General features: G+C 43.3%; 1 protein-coding gene across 3 annotated transcripts in view; it reads right to left on the reverse strand.

Moving 5' to 3' along the window:
* Window positions 1-17,887, reverse strand: part of LOC126354025 (protein kinase C-binding protein NELL1-like) — an 871,152-nt gene that overhangs the window by 416,129 nt on the left and 437,136 nt on the right. For all 3 annotated transcript variants that reach the window (XM_050003353.1, XM_050003352.1, XM_050003356.1), the window contains exon 2: window positions 125-244. In XM_050003353.1, coding sequence (XP_049859310.1) covers window positions 125-244 — 120 coding nt within the window. The remainder of the gene's footprint in view (window positions 1-124; window positions 245-17,887) is intronic.

Here is a 17,887-nt window from a genome sequence, read left to right on the forward strand (position 1 = left end):
TGCGAAACCGGTTTACGAAATCCGCTTTTGGATGCCCCATGTAAAAACATTGTACATGAACACAGATTCACACTGACGTCCTGTGTGAATCGACCTTTAGATTTTCGGCGTTGTTGTTGCCTACCTTGCAGGTAGAAGGCTGTCCGGAAGTGCTGCGGGCCGGGCACCGCGCTCACTCCCTGCCTGCTGACGTTTCGCAGCTGCAGGCCGTCCAGCAAGTCCAGCGCTGGCTCCAGGCCCGTCACTGGAACACACCGTAGACAGCTGCTACTAGTGGAAACACTCATTATACCGTCGCACTGCTTAGAGTTGCAACAACATAAAGGACAGCAAATAATAAAATTCTACTTATTGTGCATGTATATAGATTGTTTATAAATTAATGGTGCAGTTTTAAAAATTAACAACAAATTCATTTATTGCTTTATTTGGGCGAACCTTACTGCATAAGCAGCGGTAAATATTCAAGTTTTTGATGTAATACCCGCTATTTGCTTGTCATGTTTACTGCGCAGGCGTCTTTTACCAAGATGGCGTCGCAACAGGAAAACGCTTTTTGTGTGTTCCGTTTTGAGGTTTTCAGATCTGTAGTTACTTTGCGACGTGAGTTTCGTGCACAACTTAGGGAAGACCCACCACACAAGAATAACACAGGTAGGTGGTACCGACTGTTTGTAGAAACCAGATATCTTTGTAAGGGAAAAGCGCTGGTCGACCGCATATGTGTGAAGCCAAGCATCAAAAGAGCGCATGAGATGTTTCACCAAAGTCCTTGCAAGCCACGCATTAAAGCACACAGGGAATTGTTCGTGCCATGGATTGCGTTGTGAAAGATGTATAAGTAGCTACGTTTTAAATCATACAAAGTGGAGTTAGTGCAGGCACTTACACCAGCAGACAAAGTGAAAAGCCATTACTTTTATGAAGAGCTATAGTTAAAAATGGATGAAGCCACTTTTCATATATGTGGCAAGGTGAGCACACGCACAATATTCATATCTGGGGAACCGGGAAACTACCTGACAGAGTATCAGGATGGCCCTCCAAAACGGTTTCTTCGCAGTGTCACGTGAGAAAGTATTCTGCCCATTTTTCTCTGAACAACAAGTGGTGATGCGTAACTCAGTTCGAGACATGTTCGAAACTTGGTTTTTACCCCAGGTGAACACCAGTTATGATGACTGTATTTTTCAACTGGACTGTGCTACACCCCATTTCACAGGAGTGTATGAGGTCTTCTTTATCATGTTCTTCACCAACGCTGGAGTAGACGTGCTGCAACTGCAGATAACAACCTTCTCCCCTAGTCATCCCATTTCTGGGATTTAAAACCTGTGAGTTCTTTCTATGCGGTTTTGTGAAAGACAGATTATGAACAGTCAATGGTTGTGTCCCTTAAGGAAGTGTATGATCGGATAAATCATACACCGCAGACCAGAGTGGAGGACATGCTACACTAAGTATGGGAAGAATTTGATTACTGTGTAGGTGCATGTCGTGTGACGAAGAGTGGACATACTGAAGGACTGTGATTAATGTATCAAAAACTTGGAAGTTGCCCACTGCTAATGTTGTAAGGTTTGCTCCTATAAAGTAATAATTCGGTTTATTATTAATTTTTAAAACTGCATCATTCATTTATAAACACCCCATATAAGGGGCGATGAAAACGTTTCCGTTTGTTGCCTAAACGTTGATGCTTACACACTCGCATCAGAGTCCTGCTGGGTTGCATATAGGCTGCAGCATCACCATGAAACGGAAACTTTTTGATCGCCCCTTATAGTATGGTAGGGATAATACGTTTCAAATTTATAGGTGATTTAACAATATACAGAAACAATGTCTGTGACGACTGGGAATGGAATCGAACTCAGCTTGGATCGGTTACGCTGTTCCATGCTCCTTCAACTCTGTCCTATAGATCATTAGTCACAGTGACTGAAGAATGGTAGATTACCACTCTCTCGGCAGCATGTCACCGTATGCCTCTTTCAGAACATTCCAGCAACAATATTCTTGCTGGCCAGCTGCTTCTTTATCCTCTGCAGACTTTTTCAGGAATCTTCTTCTTACTCTGCACCGTAAGTGCTGACTTTCGCAACCCTTTCAGCTTGTCCATTAGTTTTGTGTTGATAATTACGTGATCAATGAAATAGATGACAGCATCCATTACACCTGAATACTGTCAATCGAATAAACACTGTTTTTGGTACTCTTTGCCACACGCAGCTGTTAAAACTCTCGTTAGGGTATGGAGCATGGCCATATCTGCTAAGTAATTTTGTATCTGCTAGGTCTTTGTATATTGGCTTTATTGTTTCCAAGACTGTGGCAGACATGAAATGTTTATGATTATAATCCTTGCCTGTCGCATGAGCGTGGCTGGTTCGCAGACATTTGTTCAAAGAGCGTTTAAGACCAAATCAGCAACTGAAAATTAGATAAAAAATACATTTTTTGAAACGAGAGAAATTTGTGTTTCAGATGGTGACAAAAATATGTTTTTGAAAATTTCGGTCATTACAGGTCCAGGTCAGCTTAAACGTCCGTCTGCCCAAACGCATGCTTTATTACATTTGTTACATTCGTTTTTTTAACTGCCAGAATACTTATATGGTCATGTTTTGGGTACTTTATAAACGATGTTGGTGTCGAGTGTGTTTCTGTCAAAACTGCGATAGTGCCTGCAATAAATAAGCCAGTGGAATCCAATGAGAACAAATTCTCCACTGTATGTAAAATATTGTCACGTGGATCACATCATGCTGAACGGTACAGTAAGGTGTAAGTACGATTGTGACATCTTCGAACTCAGATCTGAGATACATTCAAGTGTGGTCACCTAAATAGAACTGTCCGCGCCAAACACATCCTAAGTACAAAATACGCAAATAGTTACCATATGAACCATTTTATTTATGATACCTTTACTATCTACAATCAACGCATCCACTTGGCTTGCGAAAATGGGCAAAGTCCGAAACTAGTCAACCTACACTAAACAATTAATTATCAACTTTGTTGTAAATGTTTAAAAATGTCTTTTCTTCCACATTTTTGAGCTGCCAGACGCGACGCACTGAAAAATTTTATATGTTTAAAGCTCATTTCTCATCGATATGCTTCTTGGCACAAGGCATTTACAATGCTTTGGTGGAAGGGCTCAAAGAATTTATTAAAGCAGTAGACCATAGTTGACCAGAGTTATAGGGCGTGCAAAGTAATGTATACGACCATCGCAATAATATAATAACAGTTGGCAAATTGGTGCCCATTTAAAACGAGTGATGAAGCTGCAAAAACGTTCAGGCGTCTTAATAACGGATGTAGAATAAAATTTCTGTTCAGTACTGCAGATCATCTAAAACGATAGCAGTAAGAACGTCCTTTTTCAGAATTCGCTCTTCGTATACATTACTTTATGTTTCTTTCGCTCTGGTTGAAGATGTATTTATTACTTCCATGGATTTCTCGCTGGCTGTCTCGTTTGCCCAATTTTACATGCCTGTAGTTGCTTCTGCATTCTTGGAACAGTGTATCATGTAATTCATTAGATGAACCTAATCTCCAAGAACAACATAATGCTGTTTCACGTGACTTGGCACAGTAGCACTGTCGGCTGAGGAAGAAGAATCGAGGCTGAGAGTGAAAGGCAAACACATACAGACAAGAATTGAGACGTATAAGTTCTGGGCATTGACGAGTTGCAGCAATGTTGCTGGTAACATTATTGGGGCTACACATTTCCGTAAAATAAGGCCTTCGGCTCTCCTACCTGCCGAGTGGTGATTCTAACTGCCGAGAGGAGATCGGACATATTCTGGGTGCGAATTTCACTGGGTGCGAATTTCAGGACACCGTCAGATACATGGGAGGGGGGAGGGAGGGGGGGGGGGGGTAAAATGTAGAAGCACCAAAAACACAACACATTACTATGATTGGTATAGTGCAGGAAAACAACTGCATGGTTTCAAGGTAATTTTACACCATTCTTCCTACTACATATTGACAAGTTTATATAAATATGACGGAGGTAAATAGTGATTACACACCCTTCTCTCCAGAGTATACCACGAAGGCTTGATAATACTGAGATCTGGTCATTGAGGTGGTCAGGTGATATGCGGCAGTTCATCCTCGAGCTCACAAAACTAGTTTTGCTCGATGCAAGCTGTGTGAACAGAGGCGCTGTCGTTTTGGAGCACAGCATCACCATTTGGGAACAACATTGTACGAGATGATGGACATGAAAAGCCAAAATGGTCACATAATGCTTGGCAGTAGTGCGACCGTGAGGAGTTCCCGTGGGACCCATGGAATACCACGATATGGCTGCCTAAAGCATCATCGAACCACCGCCATTTTGCACTCTTGCGACGTAAACTCGGTCAGAAGTTGGAAACAGTGTGAAACAACACTCCACCGACCAAATGAGTTTCTTCCATTGCTCCACAGTCAAAGTTTTATGGCTTCGGTACCAAGTTTTCTTGTAACGGTCATCTGTATCACTGGTGAATGGTTTTGGAATTCCAGCTCGCCACGAAATTCTCTGCTTATGGTGCTCACTTCGTGTTGCTTTTGTGCTGACAGGCTACGCGAGTCCGACTTTCAGTTCTGCATTGACTTTTCCTGCTGACGTCCCTTTAGTTTTCGTCACAATCATCTTCCATGACCGTCTGTCACGATCACACAACGAACACTTTTTTCGCTTGCGCTGAGACTTAGCGGATGATGTTTTTCCGCATTCACTGTATGCGGTATAAATCTTCGATACGGTGCCTCTTGGAACAGCAGACACTTCGGTTACCTTGGTTACGGAAGCATGCACCATGAGAGCTGCAGCGATCTGCCCACGCTACGAATAACACCTACAAGTTTTTGAGGATGTCGCATAGGTGCCGTTGGTGGACAGATACAACAGCGCAACTTGCAGGCTTGGCTAACATCTCCATTTATGTTCCAGCATGCATTTCTCGATGTGCTTTCGTATTTTCGTCCAACTCCTGTACAATGGGAACAGCAGAATAGTTGCACAGTCTTCCCTTGAATTTCCGCAACATTTTCTTCTATGGATTCCCACTTAAGTTTCCCGAGATTCTCCGTTACACTGTCATATCGACTGAACTGACCTACTAGGAACCTAACGGCAGGTCTCCGAATTCGAAGTCTGCTGTCTTGCCCAGCTGTTAAGGACTCTACAAGCTGGAATAGTACTCATACATTTTTAACTACTGTCGCTGATTTTTATCTGGTGTTTCATATTATCATCATTTGGCATTTAGTGTTGGATACAGCCCTCTTGTTGATGACTTGTCTTCTGAGGTATGTCTTTTGAGGAACATTTTCTAAAATCATCTACCCACCTTCAAGCAGGTCGTTGTCTTGTTCTATCTTAGATTTGTCCACCTGTATCCATTGACCCGGCCAAATGTACAGTGCTCCTCAATTTTACTTACATTATAGTCATAATTACGTCATTTACGCGTCTTTTCCGATCCATTTGTTTGTTTTCCTATCTCTGTTAGTAATTACCAACACTCATTTTTCCATTATTCGCTGAGCAAGCTTCAATTATTAAATTCAATTTCGCTTTAAAAGTATGTCTGTATCTAAGGTATTTCATAATTCGATATTTATTAGTTTGTTTCGTTTCCTTTCGATATATACTGTGAATTTTATGACATTGTGTCACCGATAGAGATGTCAAATGGAGAGAAAAAACCGGACAAGTAAGAGTAAGACTTTCGCTCTGAGGGTTCCGTACAAATTTAATTATTTATGTAGACTGTTCATGGATAGGGTGTAATGAGTGAGTTTTCGAGTATCAAAACATGTGACATAAATGGCCGTATTTTTTTGGATCAATTGATTTAGAAGCTTACACCGGTAAGGGACCTTAGTATGTCATATTAATTTGAACTCGATACCTCAACCAGTTCCTGAGAAAAAGAGGCTTAAGAGACAAACAGACAGACAGACGGACAACAAGTGACAAAAAATACTTTTTATGTGACACAATTACAAATTAACAATTTTCGGATTTTTTCCAATATTTGTGCTATGAAACCTGGCCCCTTGCACAAATTTCATATTCTAGATCAACGAGAAGTATTCTGTAGGTCTTGATGAGTGAGTTTGCGAGCATCAAAATGTGTAACATAAATGATCGTATCTTTTGACTGCTTGATTTAGAAGTTTAAATTTATTTATACCGCCAAGTAACCATTGATCTTAGTATTTGACATTAATCTGAACTCGACACCTCAACATGTTCCCAAGAAAAGGGGTCTAAATAGACGGACAGACATTCGATAACAAAATGATCCTGCCAGGGCCCCGTTTATACTGATCAAGACACAGAAAACTAAAAAGGGAAATAAATTAAAGAAAATCTGAATTAAAACGTCCCCCGCTCTCTTCCGGCCACAAGCACATTCAGATGTGCATTCAGCCTTGCGTACAAAAGAAAGTCATTTTTAAAATTTACCGTTAAAAAGAAGCAAACCGTGAGAACAACAAATCAAAGCAGTATGCACTGGAATGTATGTTAAGTAAAGACAACTCTTTTTACTTTGTCTCTAAATAAGTGCAGGCACATTAGCACTGTAAAAGTATTTGTGTCTTTGTGCTTGCATTAATCACCAACCGGCAGAACAAAAACTAAAACCACAGGTGAAGCAAATGTGGCTGACTGATCGCTGATGAAAATTAATAATCTAAATAATCTGAAATCTCATATATTAACAATTTAGGTCGTAGGGGGTACAAAAGTTTAAAATATGTGCGACATATCCGTCTCATTGTTATCAAACCAAAATAAGTTCGGCGGGGACGAGTATGGGGAAAGGAATCGGCGGCGGCCCTCTCGAAAGAACCGCCCCTGCAGTCAGCTTAATTGACTTTAGGGAACCACGGAAAGGCTGTATCTTTGCGGCCAGAAGGGATTTCAAACTGTGCTCCTCTCGAATGTTAGTTCAGTGTGCTAAGCCACTGCGACATGACGCTCGTAATTTTTTTAAGCATATCCTAAAGTTTCTGAGAAGGGAATGTGATATGTGCATGAAATGAGTATTTAATCTTTTAAATCTTGGCCAGTCTCTTTCCAGTATCATATGTCTATATTTGCTGAAATGAGATGAGATGAAATGCCTGAAGCTGAATGACTCTCGAAGGTCTTAGACATCTGAAAACTTCGTCGACCGCAGAGCAAAGCTCTCGCTTATAACATCCGAGCAATGGCATTGATCGGCGATTCTCAACATGTGGGGCGTGTCCCCCTAGTAGGGCGTGATAACACTAAATGCGGTTCCGAGCTTACCGAAAAAAAAACCTGAATTTAAAAACCACTCAATTCTCCGAAAGAAAAACAAAGTAAAATACATCCTGCCACAATAAAAAACTGAAATTCACATTTACACTTACACAAGGTGTCCACATAAAACCATTACACTTGACGTACCGGCTAAGCATCTCAGATAGAATTGCTTGTGAAGTAGCAGCACTGTCTCGAAAGCTGGGTGCACTGCATTTCAATGTTGCGTTAGTTGTTGTGAGAAGCTCGTATTGTCGTTACAGAAATTGGGCAGTGTGCATTACAACAACGAACTGATATTGTGGAGTGTTACATAAAGGTAGGCTCCATCAAAGGACGTACAGGGGAAGTATTCTGGTAGGAAAGTTACAACGACTTGCACTATTCAAGATCTGTACGAGGAATGGAAATCTGTAGGATGCGTTCAGAATGAGCGGAGCGAGAGGCGACTGTCAGTGAGGATCCCTGAAACTATAAACAGAATTCGTAGGGACATAAAGAGAAGTCCCCGCAAGTCGGTAAGGAGGTAATCGCAGCAGGGTCGTGTATCCCGTACATGTATTTTGTGTACTAAAAGATGTGAAATTAAAAGTCTGTCTCGTGAGTGTGGTGCAAGAATTAAAAATTGAGGACCAGGAAAAAAAAAAGAGTTCATTGTTGCAACTGGCTGTTAACATCAACTACTGACTGTTACTTGGACCCCTTTCTTTACTTCATGTGAAAAGAGGCCAGGTTTCATTTTCCAGGTTATGTAAACTCCCAGAATTGCAAATACTGGTCGCAGGACAACGCACATATTCTGCATGAAGGGTCTCTCCACTTAGTGAAGATAGATGTTTGGCGTGCGTTGTCCGGTAAGCTCATTATTGGCTCCATTTTTCAATTATGTCTTACAGTGGCAGCTATCTAGAGATCTTTGTCTCTTTCTATGTGGAATTAACAGATGCAGATAAGCTGCATGCAGTAATCCAACAAGATCGAGCAACAGCTCACACATCCTACCAAAGTATGCCCATAACAGCAGTGTGTCCCATGAAGACACACTTGTCAATAGAGACCTCTGGCTCCCAAGGTCTCCGGACTTAACATCGTGTAATTTTTGTTTGTGGGGAACACTAAAAAGCAAAGTACATGCTGATAATTCTCGCACAATACATGATCTTAAACGGGACATTACATAACAACATCACGCATGCGGAATGACTGCGTGTTGCTAGTAACGTTATCTCACGAAGTCAGCGATGCCTGGGTGTCATGGCCACCAATTTCAGCATCTCTTATAAACGGGTAACTATATGCTTTTTTCTTCTTTCGTTATTTCATTGTTACTGGAACGTCGGGCGTGAGGCGTACTGGTTTTATGTGGTATACTCTGTATAATGCGCTTATAAACAGGAGTGTATCAATATTGTACAATGCGTTTAGTGATTAACTTCTCAACACTAAATTAAAAACAAGTTTTGTAACTTAGTGGCCCCCTTGTGCCTGGCTTGCAGAGCGAAGCTTTCGAAGGAGGGTTTAATATTAGAAACAGGCACTCTTGAGTTCCTTTTCTATATGTAGCTAAGATTTATGCTTTGTCTTCAAAGCAGCCGCAGCAGGAAATTCGTTTTTCGCAATGGTAGGATGTTGAAAATGGTAACAGTATACGTAATGCTCTTGTTTTCAATGCAGAAAACTCACCAGTCTACCTTCCCAAAAATTCAAAGAACGATTTATTACGAAAGCGTATTTTGATTTCGTCACTTGCCGTGGAACCTATGAAGACTTCTTCTTCGGCAGTTAAGAGACCTCTCGCGCAACCTGTATGGCAGACAACAATAGATGGCCATTGATTCTTGTTTTGTCGATGTGGCGGATAGGTGTTGCGAAATGGCGATAAATTTTCCTACCCTTGGTAAGTTGTAAGGTTTGTGGCTTTAGCGTCAAAATACGTTATATACATATTGTTATTGCACGAGGAAGGGGAGGGAGAGGAAGCGTAATGAAAATTATGACTGAAAATTGGGTTGCGAATACTGAAACGTTGAGCTTGGCTGACAAGACCACAAGAGGCTTGTACCTGGATTCAAAACCTAATCCGTTATACAGTTTTAATCCATTATAAAGATTCGTTTGACGATAAATTTATCTGGTACAATAGATACGGAGACGGTTAAGCTCCCTGTTGTTGGTTCCCTACTAAGGGTGCACATACCCAGGAGCAGGGGGGGGGGGAGGGGGGCAGCCCTCCCTCCCGAGCTCTCAGGGAAAGGAAAACATATAGCGAAAGCAGGTATTTTTCATTTAAATTATTTAAAAGTCCGTAATACGCTGGTCTATAACGTGGTCGGAACTGGAACTTTTTTATAGGTACTTAAAGTCGCCATTCATCTTCGAAATTGTTAAAATATCCTATACCTCCAGGTCTTGCGCCCCCTCCCCCACCTCCACTTTACAAACTATAACATGGGCTCTCTTTCTTCGAAATAAGTCTGAAACATCTAGTACCTCTGGGCAAGCGGTAGCTGCAGCAACGGAGTGCCTTGCCTTGGTGCCGCCTAGCGGGCGTTTCAGTAACCACCAGCAAGTGGCGTATCGGCTGCTACACATCGCTGTGTGCGTACTGTGAAGCCATTTAGTAAGGAATGTTAACATATTTCTTATTATAAACCGATAAAACCAAGGACAGGAATAGACCTATAACTATGACAACTTGTCCTGAAAACGATTTTACACAAACTACGGACGACTTTACTGCACAGTGGAAAAGGGGAGCCGCAACGTCCTATACCTCCAATGTTAAATGTAAGGTACATTTTCTTATGAACTATTAGCACCAGAATGATGAAACTTTTACAGTATAATATTACATATATTTAATACCATGTACCATATGGATTTTAATTTATTGGTGTTTTTTGGGAAGGTATTAATTATTTTGCTACTGAAAATAATTGACACATTTTTGGGCATAGTAGCTTTGAAATAAAATCTGTTATCAATTATGAATCATAAAAAAGCTATGATACAAGGTGTACACTCCTGGAAATTGAAACAAGAACAACGTGAATTCATTGTCCCAGGAAGGGGAAACTTTATTGACACATTCCTGGTGTCAGATACGTCACATGATCACACTGACAGAACCACAAACACATAGACACAGGCAACAGAGCATGCACAATGTCGGCACTAGTACAGTGTATATCCACCTTTCGCAGCAATGCAGGCTGCTATTCTCCCATGGAGACGATCGTAGAGATGCTGGATGTAGTCCTGTGGAACGGCTTGCCATGCCATTTCCACCTGGCGCCTCAGTTGGACCAGCGTTCGTGCTGGACCTGCAGACCGCGTGAGACGACGCTTCATCCAGTCCAAAACATGCTCAATGGGGGACAGATCCGGAGATCTTGCTGGCCAGGGTAGTTGACTTACACCTTCTAGAGCACGTTGGGTGGCACGGGATACATGCGGACGTGCATTGTCCTGTTGGAACAGCAAGTTCCCTTGCCGGTCTAGGAATGGTAGAACGATGGGTTCGATGACGGTTTGGATGTACCGTGCACTATTCAGTGTCCCCTCGACGATCACCAGAGGTGTACGGCCAGTGTAGGAGATCGCTCCCCACACCATGATGCCGGGTGTTGGCCCTGTGTGCCTCGGTCGTATGCAGTCCTGATTGTGGCGCTCACCTGCAAGGCGCCAAACACGCATACGACCATCATTGGCACCAAGGCAGAAGCGACTCTCATCGCTGAAGACGACACGTCTCCATTCGTCCCTCCATTCACGCCTGTCGCGACACCACTGGAGGCGCGCTGCACGATGTTGGGGCGTGAGCGGAAGACGGCCTAACGGTGTGCGGGACTGTAGTCCAGCTTTATGGAGACGGTTGCGAATGGTCCTCGCCGATACCCCAGGAGCAACAGTGTCCCTAATTTGCTGGGAAGTGGCGGTGCGGTCCCCTACGGCACTGCGTAGGATCCTATGGTCTTGGCGTGCATCCGTGCGTCGCTGCGGTCCGGTCCCAGGTCGACGGGCACGTGCACCTTCCTCCGACCACTGGCGACAACATCGATGTACTGTGGAGACCTCACGCCCCACGTGTTGAGCAATTCGGCGGTACGTCCACCCGGCCTCCCGCATGCCCACTATACGCCCTCGCTCAAAGTCCGTCAACTGCACATACGGTTCACGTCCACGCTGTCGCGGCATGCTACCAGCGTTAAAGACTGCGATGGTACTCCGTATGCCACGGTAAACTGGCTGACACTGACGGCGGCGGTGCACAAATGCTGCGCAGCTAGCGCCATTCAACGGCCAACACCGCGGTTCCTGGTGTGTCCGCTGTGCCGTGCGTGTGATCATTGCTTGTACAGCCCTCTCGCAGTGTCCGGAGCAAGTATGGTGGGTCTGACACACCGGTGTCAATGTGTTCTTTTTTCCATTTCCAGGAGTGTATATTGGCACTGTTTACATTCCTTGAAAATTTTAAGTCTTTATCTCTAATAGTTTATCAGAAAATGTTCCTTATATGAAGTCCAGCACCATAAGAGGGGGTTTCACTGTCACTAGACATCTCCCCATCTAGCCTTCTTTTCACACCTTCCATTCTTTGTCTGGCTTGCCTCTCACATTGCTTTTCTTTCCTTTCAGCATCCCGTTTCCTCTCACTGTCTCTCGACATCATTGGACTCACCATGTACTATCTGGGCATCACATCCAACTTCTGCAGCAGATTGCACTTTATAATGTTACCTTTGTTGTACGTAGCAATGGCATCATATACTCCAAAATGAAGAGTATGAATTTCCACAAACACATTTTTTGGGATTCTGGTCCAAATCACATTATTCACACTCTCATTTTGATTTTGTGTACGTCAATGGAGACATTTCTTCAAAAGTTCAGTTGCAGAAAGATCTCTGAAAATTGGTTTTATAGCCTTCATGACAGTTACTGGTAGACTGTGATGATGCTTGTATACACGTTCAGATCTCTGATATTTGTTGTACTTGCACCAGGAATTGGGTGCCTGTGAGCATAGTCCATGTAGTGCTTCCTCGTCAGTCGATAAGGTGTGGTAGTAAAGTGCCATTACAGCCTTTTCCATTGCATCAACACAGTGAGTATTTTGTCTCTCTGCAATCTGTTGATTACCTCGTCTGTCAATCTTTTAGCTCCACCCAAAGGTTTTCCATCACTGAGTACTTGGCCTTTCATTGTGGTCTTCAGTCGACGCAGCCTCGTTCCCATTCGTTTCTGAACGTGACCTATGCACTCCTGGTTAGTAATGGTAACATCATTTCCATAAGATTTCAGCTCAGATACAGCAGCAAAAGACTTCGAATCACCATCACCCAGGAACTGTAGGCATCTGACCTTGTACTACAGAAGATAGCGACTGAAAATTTCTTTCACACCGGAAACTTCCATGGCCCCACGAGGCCCACTGTAATTACTTCGACAGTTTTCTGCATGCTCATCCTTCACCCTTTTAGGGCACCTACAGTGCTTGGATTTAATTACATCTATAACTTTTGTAGTATCAGCACTTGTTGCCGTTATTACCCCATTATGTGAAGTATGCCCGCGCTTCTGTCACGTACCATCAAGTGCGACTGTCAGGTCTCGAGGATTCTGAGCATCTGGAATTTCTTCATTCACTGCCACAGCCTCCTCCGCTGCTTCTTTTATGGATTCTTGGGCAATATCTTCAACACAAGATCCAACAACCGAGATATATTTTGAGAATTTCGTTGGTGGTGGTGGGAGATCGTTACACCACAAAACATTTGACCAGCAGAGTATTCCTTACCGATTGACCTTAGAGCGTAAACATGATGGTGGGGACATATGTATAGAATGCCTGAAAACACACTTAAAAAAATTCTTTTTTGAAATCTACAGGGACAAGACAGAATGGAAGACCCACTGAGCAGAAGAGGTGAAATCATCTAATCCACGGGGGTCCAATCCGCGGGCCGCATTCGGTCCAAAGCAAGTATTATTGCGACCCAAGAAGTGAGCATCTATCATATGATCGGAAAAAAATCCATAGACACTCCTGGAAATGGAAAAAAGAACACATTGACATCGGTGTGTCAGACCCAACATACTTGCTCCGGACACTGCGAGAGGGCTGTACAAGCAATGATCACACGCACGGCACAGCGGACACACCAGGAACCGCGGTGTTGGCCGTTGAATGGCGCTAGCTGCGCAGCATTTGTGCACCGCCGCCGTCAGTGTCAGCCAGTTTGCCGTGGCATACGGAGCTCCATCGCAGTCTTTAACACTGGTAGCATGCCGCGACAGCGTGGACGTGAACCGTATGTGAAGTTGGCGGACTTTGAGCGAGGACGTATAGTGGGCATGCGGGAGGCCGGGTGGACGTACCGCCGAATTGCTCAACACGTGGGGCGTGAGGCCTCCACAGTACATCGATGTTGTCGCCAGTGGTCGGCGGAAGGTGCACGTGCCCGTCGACCTGGGACCGGACCGCAGCGACGCACGGATGCACGCCAAGACCGTAGGATCCTACGCAGTGCCGTAGGGGACCGCACCGCCACTTCCCAGCAAATTAGGGACACTGTTGCTCCTGGGGTATCGGCGAGGACCATTCGCAACCGTCTCCATGAAGCTGGGCTACGGTTCCGCACACCGTTAGGCCGTCTTCCGCTCACGCCCCAACATCGTGCAGCCCGCCTCCAGTGGTGTCGCGACAAGCGTGAATGGAGGGACGAATGGAGACGTGTGGTCTTCAGCGATGAGAGTCGCTTCTGCCTTGGTGCCAATGATGGTCGTATGCGTGTTTGGCGCCGTTCAGGTGAGCGCCACAATCAGGACTGCATACGACCGAGGCACACAGGGCCAACACCCGGCATCATGGTGTGGGGAGCGATCTCCTACACTGGCCGTACACCTCTGGTGATCGTCGAGGGGACACTGAATAGTGCACGGTACATCCAAACCGTCATCGAACCCATCGTTCTACCATTCCTAGACCGGCAAGGGAACTTGCTGTTCCATCCCGTGCCACCCAACGTGCTCTAGAAGGTGTAAGTCAACTACCCTGGCCAGCAAGATCTCCGGATCTGTCCCCCATTGAGCATGTTTTGGACTGGATGAAGCGCCGTCTCACGCGGTCTGCACGTCCAGCACGAACGCTGGTCCAACTGAGGAGCCAGGTGGAAATGGCATGGCAAGCCGTTCCACAGGACTACATCCAGCATCTCTACGATCGTCTTTATGGGAGAATAGCAGCCTGCATTGCTGCGAAAGGTGGATATACACTGTACTAGTGCCGACATTGTGCATGCTCTGTTGCCTGTGTCTATGTGCCTGTGGTTCTGTCAGTGTGATCATGTGATGTATCTGACCCCAGGAATGTGTCAATAAAGTTTCCCCTTCCTGGGTTAATGAATTCACGGTGTTCTTATTTCAATTTCCAGGAGTGTATTTACACCACAGTACTTGCTTTTCTCACTATCAGTTTCACCTTGGCCTATTTCTTTATATTCTGAGTTCCAAAATGGAACACTGTAATGACAACTAGTACAATGGAGACAGATTTCTGCTGCAAGTTTTACGTGTCGCTTGACATTTACTGAAATACTCAATTTGCAACATTCCTTACACAGTACTGAACTCTGAATCACCTTTGAGAGCACTGAAATGTTAATTATTTCGTTCACATTATCCTCACTACACTTCTCCAATAAACTGCAGTATTGTTCAGTTGATCCATGCAACTTCTTGCTTGTGCTAGAGACAGGAGTAGATTTCACTTCATGAATAACCTCACTATTTTCAGAATCATTTCCCAAGGTAGGAGAAATTGTGACAGTTCCACTAGTGTACCTCGGAGGAGGCTTCTTCCTCTTGTAAACTCTGTTACTAAATCGAGGCATATTTGATAAGTGCCTTTTACGCAATAGAAATACAACATAAATCGTGCAATAACCACCAAATGCTCAATGTAAACAACAGTATCCAAAGACTACAATACGCAGACAAAACAATTGCCTATCAAATCGGTTGCCAACTAATATAAAGTCTTTGGAAAGACCGGAAGTTTTGAAAAACGATGTTTTCAACGAACATGTATCCAGGGAAATTCAATGTCGCGACATGCCTTCTACAGCACATTATTGAAAATAATATTTTTAATACTTGGATTTGAGCTACAGGTAAGATTAATATGTCATTTTAAAGAGGAAGATCAGTAGTATTTTATTTCACAATAAACTGAAAACCCAAAATTTCATCATTTTTAGGTTCCGGGTGTCCTTAGGTTTCGTAAAGAATTATACACGTTTTACAAGTGTATTCATGCAACACAGGCGAACTAAAATTTTTGTAAAATAAAGGAGCACAAGAAAATATTTCTTACAGGTATGAAAAGCCGCCTTGTAATATAACCTAACGTATCTTACATGAAAATTATTTAGAACTGTATTTTTTACATTTTCTTTAAAGAAATTATGGCTTATTTTCTGTTCTGTTCCGCCCACGAGGCAGAATAGGATAAGCGAACAATTTAGAAGAAAGGATATGGAGTCCTCAAAAAATTCATTAACAATAAGAACATATTTTAATGTCATATTGAAAAATATTCAACTATTTTAATGTTTAAGTAACTGTTAATTTGTTGAATCCACTCTCTCATGCTCCAGATGTATTTTCTGATTGACAGACAGACTAAATACGATGCCTAGTATCCTAGTATTAAATACTATACCTCAGGCCTGTCCTGGTAGACAAGTTTGTTTGTCAAATCTATATGGTAGGCCATTTCTTTCCTCTAGCTGACAGGCTAATAATCTGACGATGAGATGTTTCGTCGTTGGACTAAAACGTCTGCTCTCCATTTACTTCATGTATGCCACCACCCCGTCTTTTCTGTTCTTCAGTGAACACATTTTTCAATTTCCCATCTGATTTGTCCACCCTATAGTTGGAATTATTCTTGTTGTTGTTGTTGTCTTCAGTCCTGAGACTGGTTTGATGCAGCTCTCCATGCTACTCTATCCTGTGCAAGCTGCTTCATCTCCCAGTACCTACTGCAACCTACATCCTTCTGAATCTGCTTAGATAAGAATTATTCTTAGCTTTCCGAAAATATCTTTCCAACGTTGATTTGCGCAAGTTAAATTCCTTAGATGCTTTAATACTCCCGTTTCAGAAGATAGAATGGCCGAAACTGCCATTTACATTTATCTGATATCCAATTGCTGCGTGTCAGTTGAACCATGGCGGACCCTCTTTGAATTCCTGCTCCGCGCGCCTGTAGCGGCAGGGGGCGTGGTGCAGCCCGCCGGAAGCGGCAGCGGATCGCTCTTCTGGAGCCGGACCGGGAAGTGAGCCGCGCGGGGCCCAACTTGACGTGCCATGGAGTGGTTGGCAGCCCTTTAAAAGTTTTGTATATTTAATAGTTCTGGGCACGGGTGTTATGAAAACAGGGGACTTTGGTGCGGCCTTGGCTATTTCAATTTGCTGTTGACTCTTCTCTGTGGAAGTCACCTTATGCGAGGAGCTTTTTGATCCATTAAACTGCCTGATTTGAGTCTGGTTGCGCGAATTAATATCATGTGGCTCCGCCTTGGAAGGGGTTTCCTAACATTTCTAATTGAAACTCAGTTTCCCTCTTTCAGCAGTGGATTCGATGATTTGCTAGTCCTGTACATTGTTTTAAGTGCGACCCTGTTTAGCATTAGACCAAGTTTTTGAAGAGGATCAACTGAAGTGTCCCTTGATCTGTACAAGTTCTGTTGTCACGGGGTCGTATTAATTGAGAATGACAGTGGAATTTAGACGCTTCCTTAGTATGTTCCAGTTTTGTACTGGTGTGGCACGCTTTTACTGTCTTCGAGACGGACCCAGTGACTACTCATCGTACTCTGGCCGTTAACTTTGCCTCTGTACATCAGCTTGATGCCAATCACCGCCGACGGCTACCATTGGGCGGCCTTTATTCAAGTTTGTAAATTACTGCTTGAAATTTGTATTCAAATCGTGTACATTTTGATGTTTGGGCCTTTGCTGAATCAAGTGCTTTTGTTGGTCATAGTGTCGAGCCCTGAGGATAGTCACATATTGGTCGGTTGGGTACGAATCGCTCGTGTCATGTTGAGATGTAGTTCTGAATTGTGAAAATATAGTTCGTTGATAATAACTGGCACATTTGAGGTTCAGGGGGTGTAAAAAGCAAAAGGTTTCTTATGTGTTCGTTCGCTAGCCATCTGTGAACTGAAGAGTAAAAGAAAATTATTTCCTGTCTCAGGGCTAGTTACAGTTTACTACATTTAATTGTTCAGCTATTTATTATTTAAATTTTTCATGGCCTGACCTTTTCTAACGTTCACTTATTTATTTACATACTTACCTTTTGCTACAAGTTGGTTCTGAATACTAATCCATTTCTCTTATTACATAACTGGTCAATGAGGCGAGGTTTAATGAGACTTTCTCTTCCCCTATAAATTTGTGTACTTGTTTACCTTACTAAATTACCTAGATGCCCTTGGAGGTGTATTTTAATAATTTTCTTTCCCTAGTTGTCTCGAGGCAGCTGTACGTATTGTCTTT

Source organism: Schistocerca gregaria, chromosome 3 (genome assembly GCF_023897955.1).
Source record: "Schistocerca gregaria isolate iqSchGreg1 chromosome 3, iqSchGreg1.2, whole genome shotgun sequence".
Taxonomy (NCBI): domain Eukaryota; kingdom Metazoa; phylum Arthropoda; class Insecta; order Orthoptera; family Acrididae; genus Schistocerca; species Schistocerca gregaria.